We start from the raw sequence: 18,356 nt of genomic DNA on the forward strand, positions 1-18,356 counted from the left end.
GGGCAAAATGAAGTTTTGTATTGAGCTTTCTCAAAGAAAAACATATATGGGAACCATGTGGACTATTTTATATGCTAGAACTACAAGAGAGAGTGTGTTTTCAGTCTTTACCACTGTTTTTTTTTGTTGTTGTTTTTTTGGCCACACAATACTAATAAAGCAAGTGCAGTAACTGACTGTATATTTCAGTCTGTGTTTTTCACTTTATACACTGTTTTCATGGACATCTTGAGAACCTTTTCAAGTGATTTTTTTTGTTGGAATGGCTGGACTAGTTAGAGTGTGACTGTACCTGAAATACATGTTTCATTTCCCCAATGTGCGATTCAATTTTAAAAAACAAAACCATATTTGTAGCTGATGATGTGCCATCTGTTAGAGATGCTCCTACCTACATACTTCCCACTTGCTGAAAGGGTAGGTTGGCATGAGTGTGTACACCATGTATACTGCATTTTTAATCTTTACATGAGATTTTTTTTCTCTTTGTCCTTTCTGTGTTCTGATCTTTTCTAAGCAGAACACAATCCCAATAACGTTACATTTCCACATTTGAATAGTTTTGTATGTGCCCATCCCACATGGAAACTATCTGAAATATTTTCTTACTTTGTTTTTATACTTGTCAATAAAGCACTCCAGGAAACTTACACACACTACTTTTACAAGCTGAACATATGTTTGAATAGCACGGACTCTCACTTTTGAAAAACCTTTTAAATAATTTAAATCTGTTTTCTTCAGAAGTAAAATAAGTATTTTGAAAAAGAAACATCTGAAATTGGAGTTTATTGTTGCGTAATAAGTACATTCTCCACATTGATAAGTATTTCCTTTTATTTAAAAGTACTTAGTTGAGTCATTGAAATTGTTCTTTTTGTTAAGAACAAATATTTTTAAAAGGTATTTTAATACTCATGAGCAAATGCTAACTGTTTGCCTATTCAATGAACTACAGGAGCTGTGGTAAACATTTCACCTCTCCTGAATCATGCTATACAGCCTGCAGTTGGCAAATTACTCCTTTGAAATACAGTAAATAGATACACACCAATGTGTTGGAGCCCCAGTTTCATTGTGTCACAGGAAAGTTGGCCTTTTACAGGGTTTGGGATCCAGCTTCTGTTCTGTGCCTAGTTTCTGCCCAGAGCAGAGGCATTCTGGGACTATAATTCTCATGGTATGGTATGGGAACCGTGAGCTGTGCAACAGTGCAATGGAAACCCAAGTGGAATTTAAGGCTTTCGCAAAATGCACTACTGCACAGTCTACAGTTTCCATGTGCCCTCGAGAGCAAAGGCAGGAGAGGTAATATCTTTTATTGGACCAATTTCTGTTGGTGATAGAGACAAGCTTTTTGAGCTTACACAGAGCTCTTCGTCAGGCCTGGAGAGCTGTCCGTTTCAGAATGTCTGTCTTCTGGACAGAAATCTGACGTAGGTAGAGGCTGGACCTTGAACCTCGTTAAAAGGCAGGCTTGCCTTGTGACATTTAGAAAATCTTTAAAGTTTTCCCCTCTTTCTTTCTTGAGGAAAGGGGAGAATCCTTGATTGTCCCAAAATAACTTTTATTTTCTTATTTTTCAATTTACATGTGAGTTCCAGTAATGAATTCTGTTGCAATACTAAGATACTAGCTCAAACACTAGTATTTTCTGTTGCAAAAAGTAGTAAATTACCATTAACAAAATGTTTTAAACACTTCATTAAAGGTACATTTCTATAAATTTAACTGAATTGGGTATCTGAGTTGTGCTACTGACGGTTAATGATTCAATATTTATTTTAAAATTGTGATTAAATTGTAATGATGGTCTTTAATTGTTAAAGATCAAAGTACCTGAGGTTTAAGGAACTGATGGGAGTTCAGATTCCATACACTTTAAAAAAGTCAATTATGGAGTCCCTGACTGCCATAACGATTTTTTAAAAAGTCATATTCATATGCTCAAGTGTTTGTTTATTTTATCCATCACTCTTTCCAGGTTATTGCAGTGTGTGATTTTCTTACCTCTTACAGTGTTTTGCCTTTTTTCTTTTTTTGTAGCCGGAAAGACTCCAAGGTACTCATTATTCAGTGCAGTCAGACATCTGGAGTATGGGATTGTCACTGGTAGAAATGGCCATTGGCAGATACCCAATTCCCCCTCCTGATTCCAAGGAGCTGGAGCTGATGTTTGGCTGCCCTGTAGAGGGAGACTCTCCAGTTTCTGAGACTTCACCCAGGCAAAGAACACCTGGCCGACCAATGAGCTGTAAGTGCCTGATGCAGTGTAGCATGTGAAAGTTGGATGGGTTTGATGGGAGGAATACATAGCCCAAAGGTGCGGTGGGACAGGGAATAAGAGGGAAAGCCAGATTCACACTGTTCCCTTCCAGCTTCATGGAGCTCCCAGCAAAAAGCTATTAGAACTTTGCTGCCTTTGTCAAGCAGACCTGTGCTTGTACCCTTCCCCAATGGGTCAATGTGTTTGAAAGAGCAAAACTGTAGTATTGTCAGACTGAATGTATTTCTACCTTATTTTACAAATAGTCTGGTTTATTTTTTAACATATTTCATCCATTTGTAGCCTATGGACCAGACAGCAGGCCTCCAATGGCAATCTTTGAACTTCTGGACTACATCGTCAATGAGGTAAACAGCTGTTTACATCTATCAGAACTCCCTTTTAAACTGTTAATTCAAGATTTTGGGGTCCATATTGAAGGTGGTTTTGTTTTTTTTTAGTGTATATTGTAAAACAAGCCTCTTAGCTCTCTTTAAAAACACAGTGGACCAAACTCATCCCTGGTGCAAATGCACTGGCTTGAATGAAGTTATTAGAGCTCCGCCTGATCTCAATCTGCAAAAATGGTCTGCGGATATCCACAGATATAAAGCTGATACCCATGGATTTGCAGGGCTCTAGAAGTTACACATGGGATACATTTGGCGTAATCTATTGCAACCAAAGATCAGCCTTTAAATAGGTCTGTGGCTTTCCAATGACACGTGGTTAGAGAGGGTGGCAGAGAGTAATATCAAGTGCCTGCTTAACTATCCCTGTCTTTGTTCTACTGGTATAGTTGTTGTGTCTCTAAAATAGAGTTTAGTTACAATCTAATATTGTGTCAGTTTTGAAGTTTGGTTTTGTGTTTTAGGACAAAAATGCTTGTTAAAACTTGTTACCAAGATTTTCACTGAATTCCCCAACTACAGCTAAACTCACATAATTCCAGTGCTTGTCTTTATTGCATCTTCTTCTATGTGCTGGCAAGGGCTGACCTGCCATAAAGAACAAGAGAAATCCCAGTACCAAGGGATCAACAAACTACTAACTACTAAAGTCAAATAAATTAAATATGATTACCGGTGATTCATGTATAGGCATTGCTAGGACACTCATAATTACCGGTCAGCATTGATGTTTGGTTCTCCTTGAGTACTAGATTTTACCTGGGTTACTGTTACGCTACTGCAGGGGTTCTCAAACTGGGGTTCAGGACCCCTCAGGGCATCACGAGGTTATTACATGGGGGGGTCACGAGCTGTCAGCCTCCACCCCAAACCCTGCTTTGCCTCCAGCATTTATAGTGGTGTTACAAATTAAAAACACTTTTATATATTTAAGGGGGGTCGGACTCAGAGGCTTGTTCTGTGAAAGGGGTCACCAGTACAAAAGTTTGAGAACCACTGTGCTACTGCATCTGTTTCTAAAAGACAGAACTCCTCTCATGCCCTTATTTCAGAGAGCTTTACAATACCTCTCCTTGGGTCAGTCGAGCAGATTTAACAGTGGGTATCGTTGCAGAATCTTACACTTTGGACTGAAAATGAAGATGTTAAAACATAAAGGCTGATATTTCGCTTAAGCTCTTATTCCTAGCTGCACTGAATCTTCAGACACTGGGACAGAGAGAGGCATTATTATGGATACAAATGAACATGTGTGTGCGTACACACTTGCATTTTCATCATCCTCACGTATAAAATGGCTTCTGTCTTTTATAAGCATTTACTGATGATTCATGTGTGTAATCCATGAGCAATAAATATATATAAATATAAAAGTTTCAAAATCTGACTTGCTGCCAAGTCCATGTCCCTTGCAAACACTTCTCATTCTATAGTAAATGTGATTGCACATGCATTTCCATGGAAACACTAAGTATATGTTTTCATTCTTGAAATACAGCTGGTTTTGGCTTTCTTAATACATTAAGGCCCTGACTGTGCAAACACTTACACACATGAGTAACTGTGCATAAGAGTAGGCCCATTGAGTTCAATAGGGCTACTCATGTGCATTAAATTACTCACTAGTTTAAGTGTGTAGATTTAACTCTAATCCAGTAGTTAACAACATGGAGGAAAAGGCAGTGTCTACTCACTTTTACATAAAATAACTCTTGTCTTACCAAAATGCTTCGATTTTAACTAATGATTTTTAATTCAGAACCTGATGACACATTCTCTGTGGCAGGATATTTAAATTAGGCTACAAATATTATGCAAATAAAGATATGTAAATGGCCTCTCCCCCCACCACCACTAGATGATGGCAATGTATACAAATCGAATTATACAGTACATACTTGCTGTAAGGCTGTTTGAAGCCCTCATTGTTGGCAGCTATACATAGAAAAATTTAATGTGAACTGGGCATGGTGCTTAGCAGCATCTGGGTCCATCATCGGCAGCTAAAATTTCCAGAGAAGGGAACTGCGGTGAGGAGCATATAGCTAACATGCAACATTACAGTGTTAATTTGTAACTTTTTAAAAACAGACTCTTCCTTCTGTTTAGTAATGCAGATGGGAGTGCTTTCTTCTTTTAATAAAGATGCTCAATAAGTTAAGATTGGACTGTGGCATTGAATCACTGCCTATCATTAGGGACAGCTGGGAGTAAGCCCTACCCTAGCAAGAGACTCAGGAAGCCTCTGGTTAAATGTGTCACATGGACTCATCCTAGGCAGGGTTAGAAAACACAGAACTTAAAACGGCAGCATCTTATCTATCTGAGCGCTCCTCCTTTGGCTGCCATCAGCGGAGCTGTACCAGCTGTGGCAACAGTAGGAAATGTGAGGGAAGAATCCTAGTGTAAGCGGGTGCAACTTGCAGTTTGTATAATACACAATATGGTAATGTTTTCCCTTAGGCTAGCTGTCACCTGAGCACCTATAGTTCAGCCATTGCTAATGCCATTCCAAAAACTGGCCAGTGTTGATTGTGAAGTGTAGTAGGATAGGTTTCCTCTCTGAAATCACATGTCAGTGTATCTAATCTCCACTGGTCTGAAAGCAAGAGTCATCTTGTCCTTGTTCCAACGCCTCAGCCCTGAAGGATAGCATGGATAGTGTTGCTGTTACACCACTGGGCCCAACAAGCTATATACAGACTTATAACACAAAAATAATCAACCCCTTGAGATGTGAGAGCATCACTCATTCCTTTTGCTTTAATCTACCATTGATTTCATTTCCAGCCTCCTCCAAAATTGCCCAGTGGCGTTTTCAGCCCTGAATTTCAAGATTTTGTGAACAAATGGTGAGTGTTTTATGAGGTGGTTAAGCTTCAAGGGGACCATATTTGGAACATTAGTTTTGCTTTTAGTCAGAAAATGTATTTGCTTCAAAAGGATCCCAAAGCAAAGAGATTAGTTCTTTCTCCAAATGTGAATGTTGCTACTTTGTGGAGCTGTGAACAAATGTTTTCACATAGTCAGGACTCAGTGGTCTTTATGTAATGTTACCTGCAAAAGGGAATACAGTACAAACTTGGGGCCTGATCCTGTAAACTCTTACTGCTGGGTGTAGTGCTTACAGCCATAAGTAATTCTATTGAAGGTGTGCAGGTTAGGAACCACTATACCCAGTAGGTACGGTTGCAGAATCAGGTACTGAATCATCCACACTTTTAGTACTTGGTCCTGTCTCCCCACAGTGATGATTTACACTAGAACTTTCCCCAGTTATCCAAAACTTGTGGCCACTTCAATAATCAAACTTGTAGTGAACAGGGTGTTTTCTATGTGGATTCAATTCCTATGGAAATTTTATGCCTGAAAAATTGTTTAATTTTTACCTTATATTTAACAAACCCGGAATCTTATTTCTTGGTTCCTGGGGCTGAGGCGTCTTGACTAACGGGAGCTGCAGCATTTTCAGCTCCCAAGGGGAGTAGGGGACATTGACAAAACACACAGTGCCAGCCAGCAGCCCCTTCCAGCTGGGAGGCTCAAAAGGAGTTGCTCTTGCTCCTCCTCAGTCAGAAGGATGATGTTTGGGGAAGGGATTTTCAGGCCTGGAAACATCCATATTTTGCACACTGAAAATTCAGTTTAACACACAAATCGTAGGAATCCTTGCCAGCTGGGTTCCTGTCATGTATTCCTGCCCCCCCACAAGAAACACATAAAGCACAACGCCTGGGATAATTTCATATATGAAGTTACAGCCTTGAGATAATTTTACTACCCATTTATGAATACCTAAAAAAAGGTAATTGCTTAGACCCTTAAATGTATAATCAGTGGGAATTGCACCACTATAATGCTTAGGGGTGCGGTAAGAAAAACTTATCTAGGACACTGAAAAATTGATCAGCACAACCTGCTGGAAAAGCCTGTCCTTTACAAGAGAAAATTACTCAATACCTTTGACATTTTTTATTACCATGTTATGTTTTTTTTTTTTTTTTCAGCTTAATAAAAAATCCAGCAGAGAGAGCAGATTTGAAGCAACTCATGGTGAGTGAAGGCTCTTTGCTCAGTTATTAAGAGATTCTGGTCTTTATTAGATAACCCAGTACTATAGCTCTATGCAATTTGGTCCTTTAGAAGAGCCCAGGTAGAATTCTCAGCTCACCTGAGCAAAGAAGGAGGCAAAGACTGGTGTAAGCTATCTTTTCACTTGTTGCGACCCTGTGACCAGCACCAAACTGGCTCCTAGCACAAGTTAGTTTGAACAGTCTCTTAGAGAAAATTCTGCCAGCCTGGGATTGGTGGACTGCATCAGGTTCCAGCTCTATTCCTTCCTGCCCCAAGAACAGCCCCCCTGGGCCAGGAAGAGTTGACATAAAAGATGGCCATTCCAGGATTCTCCCACATGGCAAGAATCCTCAGCTACCCTATAAAGGCAGCTTTAAGGTCACTGCACTATTCTAGTGGTTCACTGTGACCTTAGCAGGACTGAGGATCCAGCTAGTTGTTTTAGGTCCTTAATTTGGGTGATGATAGGTTCTGTCTTTCTTTTTTAAAACCACTATCTTAATAGAAACATCTTTCTGATATTTGTTAATTACGATGAGGACAGATTATTCACCTCTTAAACTTCCCTTTCACTATTTAAATGAGCTGCAGACAGAACAGTCTCTGTGCTTTAATTTAGTAATTAAATTTATAAAATATATTGCAAAAAGAAAAGGAGGACTTGTGGCACCTTAGAGACTAACAAATGTATTTGAGCATAAGCTTTTGTGAGCTGCAGCTCACTTCATCGGATGCATGCAGTGAAAAATACAGTGGGGAGAATTATACACATAGAGAACATGAAACAATGGGTGTTACCATACACACTGTAAGGAGAAAGAAAAGGAGTACTTGTGGCACCTTAGAGACTAACCAATTTATTTGAGCATAAGCTTTCGTGAGCTACAGCTCACTTCATCGTGAGCTGTAGCTCACGAAAGCTTATGCTCAAATAAATTGGTTAGTCTCTAAGGTGCCACAAGTACTCCTTTTCTTTTTGCGAATAGACTAACAGGGCTGTTACTCTGAAACTGTAAGGAGAGTGATCACTTAAGGGGAGCTATTACCAGCAAGGGTCGGGGCGGGGCGGGGGAACCTTTTGTAGTGATAATCAAGGTGGGCCATTTCCAATCTTGTCAACTGCTGGAAATGGCCTACCTTCATTATCACTACAAAAGGTCGTCGTCCCCTGTCTCCCCCTCCCCCCCCAATAGCTCATCTTAAGTGATCACTCTGGTTACAGTGTGTATGGTAACACCCATTGTTTCATGTTTTCTATGTATATAAATCTCCCCACTGTATTTTCCACTGAATGCATCTGATGAAGTGAGCTGTAGCTCACAAAAGCTTATGCTCAAATAAATTGGGTAGTCTCTAAGGTGCCACAAGTCCTCCTGTTCTTTTTGCGAATACAGACTAACACGGCCGCTACTCTGCAACCTAAAATATATTGGTTATCTTCAGAGGAAGAGACAGTAAGTCCATGTTCCTTTATTGTGGCTTGTTATCATCTGTTGGAACATCTTGGACTGTTTTGGGGGAACATACAGCTTCCCTTTTCTACTATCAGTATTTTTAGAAGAGCTAACATCAAAGGATATAGGGAATTTGCAGCACTCGGTCCCTAGTCCTGCAAGTCACTCTGCGTGGGCAGATTCCATTCACTTCATGCAAAGTAACTTGCAAGATCAGGGCCTCAGTCTGCAACAGAAAGAGAAGATGAATTGAGACTTCCTCTCTCCCAACCCTCAATGTAAATCATGGATGTGAAGAGGTAACCAAATAATTTCCACCACTTAATATAGTGGAAATGTAGCAATGTATGAAGGCATAATACTGAGTGCATTGTATGACTTTACCTATCTTGGATAATTGTGACTCTAACTTACTGCACACTAAGGTGATTGTCTTTGTAATCAGACACCATATTTATGGTGCATGACAGTCGGGAGTTCCTCGAGAATGTTTTGCAACACATATTGCTTCATTATACTAGCATATAAAGCCTGAAAAATGAAATTAACTAATCAGATCATGTTGAGTGCAATACAAAATAAAAAGAAACATGAATGGTGAAAGTAAATTAGACTTTTTAAAGTTTTATTTCCATGTTAATAATTAATGTTATTGTTTTAATCTGTGTCCCATTATCTTGTTGTTTAGCTCATTCTCTTTCCTTCCGTCTCTTTATTATAGATTCATGTTTTCATTAAGAGATCTGAAGCTGAGGAAGTGGATTTTGCAGGATGGCTTTGTTCGACTACAGGCCTCAACCAGCCTAGTACCCCCACGCATGCTGCTGGAATCTGAATATTGAGAGCAAATCTTGTACTGTACATCTGTTAAAACAATGCTATTTTGGTCTCATTTCTCAAGCTTGTATCTGTTCAAATATGTATTTCACCTCTTAAGGAAGGAAGTCTGTTCTAGCATGTGCCAAATCCTGATTGTTTTAAATTTTTGTCCTAAATTAATTGGTGTTGTATTGGAGTACTTTAACTGACTAAAATGTGTGAGATGTTGAAATTATAGTGCTTGCTGATTAAGTGAATTTGGATATTTTTTGTAATGAAAATCTCACTGGGGGTACTTAGTCCCAGATTGTTTGAGCTCTATCAGGATTCCTTGTAAGTTGGTGGTACTTCAGTCATGCTTATCTAGTCTCACACAAGCTTGTTAGAGATCCTCCTAAACAATATTTGTCAAGCATGCTTGTGCTGTTATCAAACTGTGCATCTCAATGCTTTTGTGTAGAGAACTCTTCCCAGTTAAACGGGCAAGAGTCCTCTATTGCCCTGAAACACAGGGCATCATAACTACTTTTAGACTGTTTATATTTCTATATTTATTTTTAAATGTATTGTCATACTTGGGATTGTTTAGTAGTATGTGTCTCCTTTAATTGGTATTTTTTTTAAATGTCCTATAGACTCAAGAGCTAAAAGTGCATCAGACTTGCTTCCTTTTAACCCAACTAAAGAAGACTTATGACAACTGTGTGTATAGTGTCTAAAATGTATGAAAATCCTTTTAATTACTTTTCTTTCAGATGGCTACCAGTTTAATCTTATACTAATAAATATATTATCAAGTAACTTCTTTAGAGGATGGGTATTTTTAAATTCTTCAATATAAGTTGGGAGTAATTGGAATTTAACTGACAGAGCCCACAGCTTTGCTGCAGAGCATGTGCACAAATAAAATGAAATAGCTGTTTAAATATGTTCAGGAAATAAGCACCTGTTTGATACTATTGTGTTACATAAACCCCATTCCGATTACCATAAGCCCACATAGGCCTTTTCACTGTCTCCTGTTGAAGTGAACTGGAATCAAATCCTCATCTTTCAACATACATAATTCACTCACCTGAGTCCGCTTGAAAAAGGAGTTTGGTACTAGCTTCTCTCTAACAGCATCACGTACCGTATTTCTGAACAGAGCACTCTTTTCTTACACAGTAGGTAGAGGCTCAGGCCTTCAGTTTACATGTTATTTCTAGAGCTGTGCTGAAACCTTTGCCTGTGTTTTGATGCCAATGTGCACCATAGGTGGTGGTGTTTACTCCTTCTCATAACAAGAATGAAGGGTCACTAAATGATAATAGGCAGCAGGTTTAAAACAAACAGAAGTATTTCTTCACACAACACCCAGTCAACCCATGGCACTCTGCCTGTTGTGAAGGTTGAGACTATAACAGGGTTCAAAAAAGTAGATAAATTCATGGAGGATAGTTCCATCAATGATTATTAGCAGGAATGGGTAGGGATGGTGTCCCTAGCCTCTGTTTGCCAGAAACTCAGAATGGATCACTTGATGATTACCTGTTCCGTTATTCCCTCAGAAGCATCTGGCATTGGCCACTGTCAGAAGACGGGATACTGGGCTAGACAGACCATTGGTCTGACCCAGCATAGCCATTCTTATAATCACATGTACCTCTTGCTGCAATTTGCACCTGCTGTGTAAAATCAGATGCTGGTTCAATTGTACTGTCCAGTATGGTTTATTAACAGTGTCCCCTCATTCTGCTCACTCCTGTGGGAAATGAGGGACTTTGTTTCTGCCCTTCTTTAGCTGGTGTGGTCAGGTGCTATTTTGCAAGTGTTGTCCAATAGTCTGTATGTACCTTGACCCTGTATTGAAAATACTTAACTGACCACTCCTGAATTATGTAGCACAAACCCTACATATGTGAGACTGGCATGAGAAAAAATACTATCCCATGTAAACAAGCAGACTAACTGAACAAATAATGGATATTTGGGGGCACCATTTCCCATTGTCAACTGCGTTTCTTGTAAGGAAGCCAGTTTTGACTGCTTAAAGCAATCCCTACCCTATTATGTTTTGTGAGGGTTGTTGCATGTTTAATATTTGCTCAACTGTTATAAAAATGTCCTTTTTCCAGAGGAAACTGTGGCCCTTTGTATTAGGCTCTGGTGCTATTCAGTGAGAGCATTCTACCAAAAGACAGCAAAAACAAAACAAAAACCTAGTGATTGAGAAATCTTATGAGAACAGACATTTTGAGATTTCTAGAACTTTCTGATTCCAGCTGGGCCAAAAATACTCAAGACAGCCGTTGTTGTAATCACACATTCTGTCTCTGCAGCAACCTGAAAGTGCAGAGGCAGGTGAATTTAAAGATCACCCACACTTACAAACATTTGAGAAAGGTTTGTTAAGAGGAATGGGAAAAGATCTGGATCAATATGGATTGCCTGTTTGGCCATCTGGACTCTGTTATAATCAAGGAATGATAGGGATAGAATAGGTATAAGATCAACAACAACTTTCCCTGGAAGCAATTTTAAGAACTACATACATCCTCTTTAAAATTAATTTGACCTTTAAAAACACACTGAAAAGTAGAAAACCTTTTGCGGTATACAAGACATACTATTCTTAGGCTTGAAGGATTAGACTTTTTTCATCAGTAAGTGTCAAACAATTTCACCCTACACACATGAAAAAATTTCCATTGATGGAAATTTACAGACAGTCAAAGTAAGAAAAATGCTGCTTGAGAACTTAGTTTGATTTAAGGATATTTAATTTGTATATTTTGACATGTGATGTTCACAATTTGTTTTAATAGTTATAAAGCTTTAACTTTTTGAATCTCAATGTCTATTGTCATTCAATAATTGTCTAACCCCTGCCTTATAATTTCCTTCAACTGAAAATTTAAATAGATAAAAATAGGAAAAATTCTTAAACATCTGTTGAAATTTTAAAAATTGAATCCTGCCAAGCCTACCTAGGCTTATGGTAAAAGCACCAACAGCTTTTGACTGAGCTCTTATAGACATAGGCTGAGGTTTGGAAGAGTATCAATCCCATGGGCTTTTAAAAGCGAAGAACCAAACTAAAACTGGATCCCATTCTTGATATTACTCGGTCAGATAATTGTAGCTATGAACACCAAATACATCCAGTACTGTCCAACTAGGGCCCAGTCAACACTGGTTGAATCAGTTAAACTCATTTTAGATTTGAATACTGTTCTATCCCATTCTATCCCAGGCAAGTTTGATGTGCTCACAGTAGCTGCACTGCTGTATTTTGTAATAGCTGGAGTTTCCTGCAGACTGATTGCTTCATGTCCATGTAGATTGTGGCCCAGCTAGGAGGTGACTAATGCATATAATATTGAGGGCAGATAATCCACCACCAGAAGAAGATGGAGACCTTTAAACAGCTGAGCATGGCAGCAAGCAACTCATTCTAAGTAAGATCTTAGCATCAGCAAGGAATCCAAGAGCACGCCTAAAATTGCAAACTGACTGGACCAACTGTGGATCTAGATCCATAACCAAAGGAGACTGGACAGTGGCTGTAAACTCAGTGCTTTTCTCTGACATCAGCATCATGTGTCTTGCCTGGATTCAGCTTCAACCAGCTTTTGTTCAGCCAATCACTAACTTGCTGAAAGTGGCACTGTACATTGCAGAGAGAAGGTAGAGCTGTGTTCATTTGCAATACTGTTGCAATATTGTTGGCAATACAGTCCACATACACACTGAGCAGAAGTGTACAAAGCATTGATCCTTGGATGATACTCAAAGTAAGGCATCTGGTGGCAAAGGAGCAGCTTTCCCATCACTAGGGCTTTGAGCCAATGCTTTCAGAAAGGACAAACCATTCTACCACCCAGGACTCCTACCATCTACCTCAGTTTCTCATGCTCAGCCGGATCAAATGCTGCAGAGGGAGGATGGCAGTCGGCCTCCATCCATCAACAGCAGATCAGCCATCAGTACTGCTAATGCTGTATCCATCCACTCACCTGGTTCAAACCCAAACTGTTTGGTCCCACACTACAAACTATGTTTAAATGGAGTTTAAAAGCTGTTGAGGCCAAGGTCTTGTCTCCAGTAGAAAACTACCATATGTACAGTAGTAGTGGCCCAGAACTCACAGAACATGTAAATCCTATTTTGCCAACACTTACCACACATCCAGCAACATGTTAACCACGTCAAGTGCATTTGGCTCCAGTCGAACAGTGGCAGGAGGCCTAATTGTAGCAAGCAAGCTAATCTGCCAGGGTTTGTCTACATTAGCACTACAACTTTAAAAGCAAGCATAGGCTAAGAACGAGTGTTATTTAGACTTCATCACGGCAAGGTTACATGGTATAAAGCATGCCTTTAAAATGGTAGCAAATGTGTGTAGACACTCAGTCAACAATAACATGCCAAAATTTTCCAGAGTAGATGAGGCCTAAGGCTAACTGTTACAGAACGTGTTTTTGCCTTGAGTTTAGGCAAGAGAAAAGAGGGCAACAAGCTGTTGTTGTCTCAAGATATAAGGGGACAGTAGGATGAAGTGCCAGCAAATATACTCACAGCTACAAAAAGGAATGACACAGGTCATGTCCCACAACCCTTACAAACTACAGGTTTCAGAGTAACAGCCGTGTTAGTCTGTATTCGCAAAAAGAAAAGGAGTACTTGTGGCACCTTAGAGACTAACCAATTTATTTGAGCATGAGCTTTCATGAGTGAGCTGTAGCTCACGAAAGCTTATGCTCAAATAAATTGGTTAGTCTCTAAGGTGCCACAAGTACTCCTTTTCTTCTTACAAACTACGTGTGCAAAAGTATACACACACACACACAAAAAAATCTGTTTATTTTGACATCCTAACCTAAACTTGGGACAATTCCGGCCCAGAAACATTCTGCCTAGCCTCCCGCAACTCTGAGTTTGGGGAAAAGCCTGCAAATCATTCTCCTATACAAGACAAACTTCAATTACAACAGTATCCAGCCCACTCAGAGCCAGGCTGGTCTTCAGCAACAGAAGATGATGTTATACATTCTAAAACTTAGTTTCCATAACTAAAAACCAAAGCTAAGCTTTAACCAAGAGCCAATAGTCTTTCCTCAAATATTTTCCTACAACCAGGGGCAGGAGCTGTCTAGGAGTTGGCTCATGTTTTATAACCACACCTAGGACACTGAACATACTGCAAACTTCCCCCTCCCCCTTTGTTAAATAAGTAAAATGACACTTATTTGGTTTTCTACTAAGTTTTTGTGCAGGGCTATAATATTGCTATGGGAGACATCAACAGGAGCTTTAAAGCTTAATCCTAATCAACACTGGAATGCTTTACACACATTTTATAAATCAGATTTTTAAAATCTAGTGTATAAACATTTTCTTAGCATGAGAGGTTGACAAGGGTGTCTCAGTTAAGATATTACTTTTATTTTCTATTTTTAGCAGCATAACACAAGTTTGGTTTTCTATGTGTTCTAACATCTATTTAAGGAATGATACAAGAATCAGCTGCAGTGATTTAGTATCTGCAAGTCATCAAGAGAGGAAATGCTTTGTCTGCTGATAAGTGTAACACTAACTTAGTATAATATTACATGAATTCTGGAAGGGCCATCATTTTTCATTACCTAGATCACCACAATTTCCTAATCTCCACTTTTGTGGAATTACAGTTGGAATAGTTATTGCTTTTAGTGCACTAAATTAGTTTAGTTAACTACATTAACTTTTCCCACCTATAAACAAACAAGTAGTAAACTACATTTTAGGCTTTAAATGTAAAAGGGATCATGCTACATATTTGTGCAACAACTTTTCATTCTTTTAACATCCAAAAAAAGATTCTGACAAGCTTGTGTCATCTGTGCCACCAGTCTAACCTCACTGGAACCCTCCAAAAGTAACTTTCATTCATTTGTATAGTTCATATCTGTGTACAGCACCAAGTAGAATCTGATGGGAAGTTCTGCTTGAACAAAGGGGAATTTCCTGAGTCAAGGATAAATAACACCAGCCGTCTCCCATTTTTTCCCCCCTTCAGGAGTCAGATTCATCCTCCTCCTCCTCTTCATGGTCTTGAATACTTAGCTGTAATTCAGTTTGATTGATAGCAGCCTCATTGTCCATCTGCCCAAGGGTCTGGTATAACAACAAGTTCAAGTTATCAATCAAGAGGAATAGTAAAACTGAGCACTTCTAAGGCATCTTCCCTCTGAAGATCTCACAGTGCTAATAAAAAATGAAATAAGCTTCAGCACCTTTCAGAACCTCAACAACCTTTTTAGAGAGAGACCTTTCCGTACTGGAGTCACTGAATAATAAAGCCCACTGAGAGGGTAAGCAGCGACTTCTCCACAGCATAGTTTTAACTAGCTCTGGCCCGATCATATATTTAGCAAAGAGTTACTATTTGACAACGCACCAAATTTCCATCCCCAGTAGTATCCTGGCTAAACTAAGTTACAGCAAAAGCTTTATACTTCCTTGCTTACAGCATGCTAAGCTTTACTGACTGTGAACTAAAACTGTGTAAATGTAAGGCAAGTGTTTCCCAATCCAACTCCCAGAAACAACTTGGTGTTGTTAGGAGGAAAAGAGGGAGAAGTAATTTATTTGGACTCTTAGCTGGTGAGTAGCGTAACAATATAAGAACCCTATGTAAAATGTTTACCAGAAACTTCCTCATATAGAGTGACTCAAACAAAAACAGATAATATTTTGTTGCTTTTCTATTCTTTGATAATTATGCTTCTGTGTAGTATTACATGAGTAATGAGTGAGCCTTCTTCCTTTAAAAGGCACGAGTGTTCCTTACTTTTTGAGCCTCCTCTGTGATACTTGGTGGAGAGACCATTACATTCTTCTCTCTGGAGCTAATCATAGATTGAAGGGCCAGCTCTTCCACCTAGAAATAAGATATTGGAATAAATCTTTCCAGCAGTTATTTCTTTATATCTGTTAGCAAGATACACTCAAGTTCTATTTATTGTTTTTGAAGAGTGACAAAATAGCCATTTGAAGGTAAATTCCAATACATTTAACTCATAGTACCTACTGTTAAGAGCTCTTGTGATGATCTTGATGCGAACTATATATCCTGAACAAACATGAAGCTACACACCAGGTTCTGTATCATTTGTCTTGTGGAACAGCCCACAGCGCAGGAACTATTACTAGTTAATAATACCTTTAAAATTACAAATTCTACTTTTAACACAGTATGAAGAAAACAGGAAGCAAGTCTGAATATAAGCTATTCACCAAAGACACTGCTACATACTGGGTGGCACTCTTATACCTGCTTACTGGTATTTGACAAGTCTAATCTATTTCTGATACATACAAAAAAGCACGTCAAACTGAGCAGAGCTTTGTTGCTCTGCTCACATGCTTTTCTGAAGTTAATTTTACAATACCAAATGTTTTTAAATATGTTGAGTCTAAAGGTGATAAAATGACGGACATCACTTCTGAAAACTGTGATGCTGAAAACTCTGCACATGCCAGCATGCTTCTAAAAGACATTATATCCCCTGCCGGAAATGATATATGATCAGTGCATTCCATGGGTGAATTGTCTATTAATAATTCTGTCACCTTTCTCATACCGCAGTCTTGGCATCTCACAGACAGTCACACTCTGCCTTGCAAAACTTTACGGCATTCAAACAATTGCTGCAGGAAATAGCTATGAAAAGGCTGTATAGGTCATGGCAAGCTATCTCCTGAGTGCTGTAATGAAAGGAGCCTTCACTCAAACAATTTTGTCAAAGAACAAGTGCACTTAGTTAAATAATTTATGTTTTAGTATTTTGCACATATACAACATTTTCAATCAAGGATCTCAAACTGTTTTAAAAACAACTGAATTAAGCCTTACAAAACCTCTGGAACAAAGACATTATCTCTACTTTAAACATGAGTAAACTGAAGCTATAAAGCAACAAAATGATTTGTCAAAGTTTACAGAATGAATCTTGGAAAAGAATACTGGAGTCTTGACTCCCACGCTCTTGCTCTAATCACCAATCATGCCTCCCAATTTTTAAAGTATTTTAGTTATTAAATACATAAGTAAAATTTAGCTAACTACATCATAATGTCACTTCTTCTTTCAAACAGTATACTATATGAAAAAAATAAAGAAAAGGAAAATAAGGGAATACACAAACAAATGGAAAATAATACGTTTCTGCTTAGTCTAAAATTTCTCTGTTCGACATACAAGCAGAGATTGTACATGGGGGGGATTAAGGTGTGATTATAGTTGGAAATAGGGATGTAAATACTTTTAATAAAGTTAACCGTTTAAACGCTTTAAAAATACTTCGTTTGAACGGCTACCCAGTGGAGTGGCTGGGCCCGCTCTGGCCGGTGTGGGGCCAGCCAGCCTGAGGTTAACGCTTAAGGCGGTTCACTGTGTTTACCGGTTAACGTTTTACATCCCTAGTTAGAAGAGGGGCCACACAGGACCAGCGCCCTTGTAACGAGTCCCAGGGAAGGGGCAGACTTCGAGCCTCCTTCCCTGCAACGGAGCCGGGGGCTGGGGAAGGAACAAGGGCAGGGCTCCAGTGGCGGGGTCAGCGGGATCCAGGGCTTGGGAGGGGCAGGGCCTAGAGGAGACAAGCCGGGCGGAAGGGGGGGGGGCGGACCCCGCTCGAAGGCACCAGAGCAGGGCCACAACGCGCAGCCCCGGCAACATGGGGGCGGAGGGGAGACGCCGACGGGGAGGGGGAGGCAGCACCGCGGCTCGGGACCGGGACCGGGACCGGGACCGGCCCCCCCTGACCTTGAGCCGGTTGAGCTGATCGTGCAGCGCCGCCTTCACCCGGAGCAGCGTCTCCTCCTCCTTCCGCAGCTCCTGCAAGCGGCTCAGCATCCTCCCCGCGGCCCGCCCGCCTCAAGCCCCCTGGCGGCGGCGCGTGCCTCGCCCCACCCCCGGCACCTCAGGCGCCCCGCCAACCGCGGGCGGCGCAGGCCGATGACGCGCCTCCTAAGCGCCGCGCGCCGTGGGAGCGGCTGCGAAAGGCGCCACCGTGTGTGGGCGGAAGGGCTTTGGCGGCTTCCGGCCCCCTTGGAAAGGCGGGGCCGGCCGCCATCGCGGCCCTCGCGCCGCCAGTCGAGGTCCCGTCGCCGGCTGCGGGGGCCCACCCCAGGCTGAGCCGGGGGCACGGGATGTGGGAGAGCCCGGCCCGCCTGAGGCGGCCCCCCGTGCACGCGCCGTCGTGGCTTCCTGAGGGAAACTGGAACTGCCACGTGCAGCTGCCAGTGTGTCTCGCGCGTCCCCTCAGGGCCCGCCTCACGGCCAGGAGGCTGCTCCAGAGCCTGCCTCTT

At 40.6% G+C, this 18,356-nt stretch overlaps 2 protein-coding genes across 6 annotated transcripts in view; one reads left to right on the top strand and one right to left on the bottom strand.

Moving 5' to 3' along the window:
* The window catches only part of MAP2K1 (mitogen-activated protein kinase kinase 1), a 66,955-nt gene extending 57,131 nt beyond the window's left edge, over positions 1–9,824 (top strand). For all 5 annotated transcript variants that reach the window (XM_048867397.2, XM_048867394.2, XM_048867395.2 and 2 more), the window contains 5 exons: positions 2,047–2,254; positions 2,570–2,634; positions 5,467–5,528; positions 6,684–6,729; positions 8,926–9,824. In XM_048867397.2, the coding sequence (XP_048723354.1) occupies positions 2,047–2,254; positions 2,570–2,634; positions 5,467–5,528; positions 6,684–6,729; positions 8,926–9,039 (495 nt within the window). In that variant the 3' untranslated portion in view covers positions 9,040–9,824. The remainder of the gene's footprint in view (positions 1–2,046; positions 2,255–2,569; positions 2,635–5,466; positions 5,529–6,683; positions 6,730–8,925) is intronic.
* Positions 9,825–11,767: 1,943 nt separating this feature from the next.
* SNAPC5 (small nuclear RNA activating complex polypeptide 5) lies at positions 11,768–17,974 on the bottom strand. The gene is made up of 3 exons (XM_048867402.2): positions 17,812–17,974; positions 15,838–15,927; positions 11,768–15,161 (listed from the first exon to the last, which is right to left on the bottom strand). Exons 1-3 carry the CDS (start codon positions 17,899–17,901, stop codon positions 15,060–15,062), a joined length of 282 nt encoding a protein of 93 aa, XP_048723359.1. The 5' UTR covers positions 17,902–17,974; the 3' UTR covers positions 11,768–15,059.
* Between the last annotated feature and the right edge of the window lie 382 nt (positions 17,975–18,356).

Source organism: Caretta caretta, chromosome 10 (genome assembly GCF_965140235.1).
Source record: "Caretta caretta isolate rCarCar2 chromosome 10, rCarCar1.hap1, whole genome shotgun sequence".
NCBI lineage: Eukaryota > Metazoa > Chordata > Testudines > Cheloniidae > Caretta > Caretta caretta.

Coding starts and splice junctions, on each gene's coding strand:
- SNAPC5 (XM_048867402.2), bottom strand. CDS start 17,901: ATGCTGAGCCGCTTGCAGGAGCTGCGGAAGGAGGAGGAGACGCTGCTC. Junction 15,928..17,811: donor ATCAGCTCAACCGGCTCAAG/GTCAGGGGGGGC, acceptor TCTTATTTCTAG/GTGGAAGAGCTGGCCCTTCA. Junction 15,162..15,837: donor TCACAGAGGAGGCTCAAAAA/GTAAGGAACACT, acceptor TTGTTATACCAG/ACCCTTGGGCAGATGGACAA.